Genomic DNA, 3,656 nt, shown 5'->3' with positions numbered 1-3,656 from the left:
TCATTCCATAAGGGGTGGAGGTGACCTATCTTCTTTATTACAAATATTACTGAAGGCACAGCAATTAGCCTTTTTGTGTCTCTGTTTCCTTGGTTACAGTTTGGCTGTGTTAGGACATTTTGAATATTATTTTCCTATTTAGTCTGTGAGGTTCCTGTCTTCATTTTCTGTGTACCCTGCTATCTCTGAGATGTTTTCTTGATTCCCCAAAGAGGAGTGGCTGGAGCAATCACACACTGTGGGAAGGCCACCCACTCCCAAATCAGAGAAACACTCATTGTGATTCTTTTCTTTTCTTCCTTTTTTTCTTTCTTTCTTCCTTTCTTTCTTTTTCTTTCCTTTCTTCTGTTTATTTCTTTCTCACCTTCCTTTCTTCTTCCTTTTTCTTTCTTCCTCTTTTTCTTTCTCTCTCTCTCTCTCTGTTTCTCTCTTTCTTTCCCAGAAACAGCATGTAGCAGCCTAATGGAATAAAATATCACCAGACCAAAGCATAATGAGGAGTAGAAGTCAAATTATTTTAGGAATTACTAAGACATTGTCCCTGACCCCTCTGAAGTGCTGTGCATGACACTCAGTAGGGACAGCCCCTCCCTGGTGTCTCCCCACTTCCCAGCGTTCATTAGTGCTGCTCAGTGCTGACCACCACAGCAAAAGTCAGACTCAAAGAATCAGCTGCTTAATGAGTTTTGGAGAACAGAAGGAAAAGACAAACACCAGCAAGTGTAGGAAGTGGTGACAAGGGGCAGCGTGGATGGCTCCCTATTAGCATTTTTACAACTGAAGCTACATTTTAAAACACATGGCAGAAGGATCCAGTGCTTGCTGGAGGCAAGAAGAACATTTTTTTTCTCCACTTGAAGAGCAAAATAGTTCTAGATTTTTCCACTTAGAGGTTCCTCTGTCCTCAGACTGCTTCCTTCCCAGAGGAAAGAAGTCTTCCTTTACTGGTTAAAGAGGAAAGCATTTCCCCTCAGTGCTCCTTAGAATAAACACACACACATTTTGATCCAACCTTTTACTTCACTGTGTTTTCATAACTATTGTCTTGTCAAAGAAAATGAGAAAAAGCTGTTTTCCAGATGAGAAAAGTAAAGCTAAAAAAAAGTACATTGTGTGCCCAACTGCCCAAAGATGATTGGAAATTTGCATGGCAAACCTAAGTCAAACCTAAGTCTTGACAGCAAACATAATACCCTACCACTCAGGTAGGACAAAAGGTGAACCAATTCAGCAATGATACTCACCAGATACTATGTTGGAAATGAACTATACAACTTGTAGGGGGAAGGGGAAAACTAGGAGAAAATGAGGGAGGAGTAACACTGCTCAAAAAAAATGTACTCATTACCTGACTTACATAATCATAACCCCTCCGTACATCACCTTTACAATAAAATTTAAACTAAAAAATACTCTACCACTTAGATGAAATCCAAGTTCTTCTAAGTTAACAGTGTTTAACTTCTAAGTTCAAGGTGTTTCTTTTGAATACCCAAAGTATGTAAAGCAAACTACCTGGGTACATTTAAAGAAGAGAAATAGAGATAAATAGCTATTAATCTCAAGGAGTTAAAATTCACTGGCAATGCTATAATGCTAGCTACTCAGGAGGCTGGGATCTGAGGATCCAGAATCAAACCCAGCCCAGGCAGGAAAGTCTATGAGATACTTATCTCCAATCAACCATTGAAAAGCCAAGAGTTGGAGCTGTGGTTCAAGTGATAGCATGCTAGTCTTGAGGAAAAAAAAAACTCAGGGACAGCACCTCGGCTATGAGTACAAGCCTCTGTACTGGCAGACAAAAATTACTTGAAAATTAACATATTCTAAATATTTGACAAAACTCACATGTGCTTGTTCAAAGATTCTCCACCAAGTGCTAGCAGGTAATTCTGGTCAGGTGTTAGGATAGTGGTCACAGGGTGCATGGAACTGGCTTTCTGGAAGAAGAAGGTTAATGTTTTGGGTTCTCCACATCTCTTGAAATCACAGGAGCTGGACCCATCAGAACTGTGCTTTCCTTTCTGTTCTATCTGTAGTTACTTAGAGAAACCTGGCACCTTTATAATAAAATGGCACCTAGAGTACTATGGAAAGAAAAAAAAGCTCATTTTCAATAAGTATTACTTGTTTGGGGGGGAATCATTTCATATTTCCCCCTCCTTGGTGGGTTTGATCATTAACCTCACTGAAATAAAAATTAAACATTATATTGAAAATATGTTATTTTCTGAAAAATGCACTTAGATGTCTATTTTTTTTATTTTTGCAGTCTCAATGGACACTTGACTTTGCTATTCACTGATTAATTGGAGAGAGGAGTCTTATGGATTTTCCTGCCCAGGTTGGCTTCAAATCTGGATCCTCAGCCTCCTGAGTAGCTAGGATTATAAGTGTGAGCTACCACTGCCCAGCTGAAACTTTGACTTCTAATCCCGGTACAGCCTTTCATTCTCTGTTAAGATGTCTGAGCCTGACCCTTTGTCTGGATCTGCAGGAAGCGTGGAAAACGGAACTTTCCTCGAGCTATTCCCCACATCGCTGTCCACGTCGGTAGACCCGTCCTCGGGCCACCTGTCCAATGTCTACATCTACGTGTCCATATTCCTCAGCCTTTTAGCATTTCTACTTCTGCTCTTAATCATTGCCCTCCAGAGGCTCAAAAATATAATCTCTTCCAGTTCTTCCTACCCAGAGTATCCAAGTGATGCAGGAAGTTCCTTCACCAATTTAGAAGTCTGTAGTATTTCCTCTCAGAGATCCACTTTCTCAAACCTTTCATCCTGAAAAGAATCTTTAAAGTGACAACAGCTTATTTTCCCTCCCCCCTGATGGAACTGCTATTTTATGGAAGAAGTGACCCTTTTGGTGTGTAGATCTGTATTCCTCCTTCACTTTGATTTCTGGATGCTTCTCATTTGTGAAAGTAGAAATCAATGGTGACCGAAGTGCGAGAACGTTAGTGCTGAGAATTTTGCATCGATCCTTTGATAAATCAGAGGCTGGCTTCTTCGAAGTTGATCAGCACACATTGCTGGATACGACGAACTCAACTAAGGAAACTTCTTAAGGGAGGCTGGATGCAGACCTGTGTGTTTATTCTCTGTTACAAAACCTGTGAGACCAACGAGGCCAACCAAAACTGGCAAAATCAAGTTGGAGCTATTTAAGAGATATTTTCCATATTCAAATGTTAAAAAAGAAAAGGAACTCAGTTTAGATTTACTGTATAATATGTCTGAAACTACAAGTCAAATATGCTAATTTTTTTCTTTTCTAATTATACTTTTGTTATCTCTAAATAGTTGTACAAAAAGGTTACCGTTGGATATGTCAGTCTATGCATCTTGTACAATGCATCTTGATCAATATCACCGCTTCTATCCTGTACCCCTTTCCCTCCACTACCAACTGTCCCTCGATTTTCTAGCTTCATGGGGTAATTTGTTGAATATTATGACTGCAATCCCCCCTTCTGCTCTTCATTTAAATGTTATTTAAGTTTCCTTTAAAACATGAAGATTTCATTTATCAATGAATAGAAGTCATTTGGAAGAGCTGGACTTTTGATTGCAAGACAAATGTGTGTCATGATGAACTCTATACAGTTTTTGTGTCTGCAGAGTTTTTTCTTCTACTTAGTTTAAGTCACAGTG

At 39.4% G+C, this 3,656-nt stretch overlaps 1 protein-coding gene across 1 annotated transcript; it reads left to right on the top strand.

The window, feature by feature from the left end:
- The first annotated feature begins 2,463 nt into the window (after window positions 1–2,463).
- Sertm1 (serine-rich and transmembrane domain containing 1) lies at window positions 2,464–2,787 on the top strand. Its single transcript, XM_013031476.1, has one exon. The coding sequence runs from the start codon at window positions 2,464–2,466 to the stop codon at window positions 2,785–2,787; it is 324 nt and encodes a 107-aa protein (XP_012886930.1).
- Window positions 2,788–3,656: the final 869 nt, after the last annotated feature.

This window comes from Dipodomys ordii, unplaced genomic scaffold (assembly GCF_000151885.1).
Source record: "Dipodomys ordii isolate 6190 unplaced genomic scaffold, Dord_2.0 Scaffold140, whole genome shotgun sequence".
NCBI classification, from domain to species: Eukaryota; Metazoa; Chordata; class Mammalia; order Rodentia; family Heteromyidae; genus Dipodomys; species Dipodomys ordii.
The sequence above is the reverse complement of the archived record's forward strand: the minus strand, read 5'-3'. Positions and strand labels throughout refer to the sequence as shown.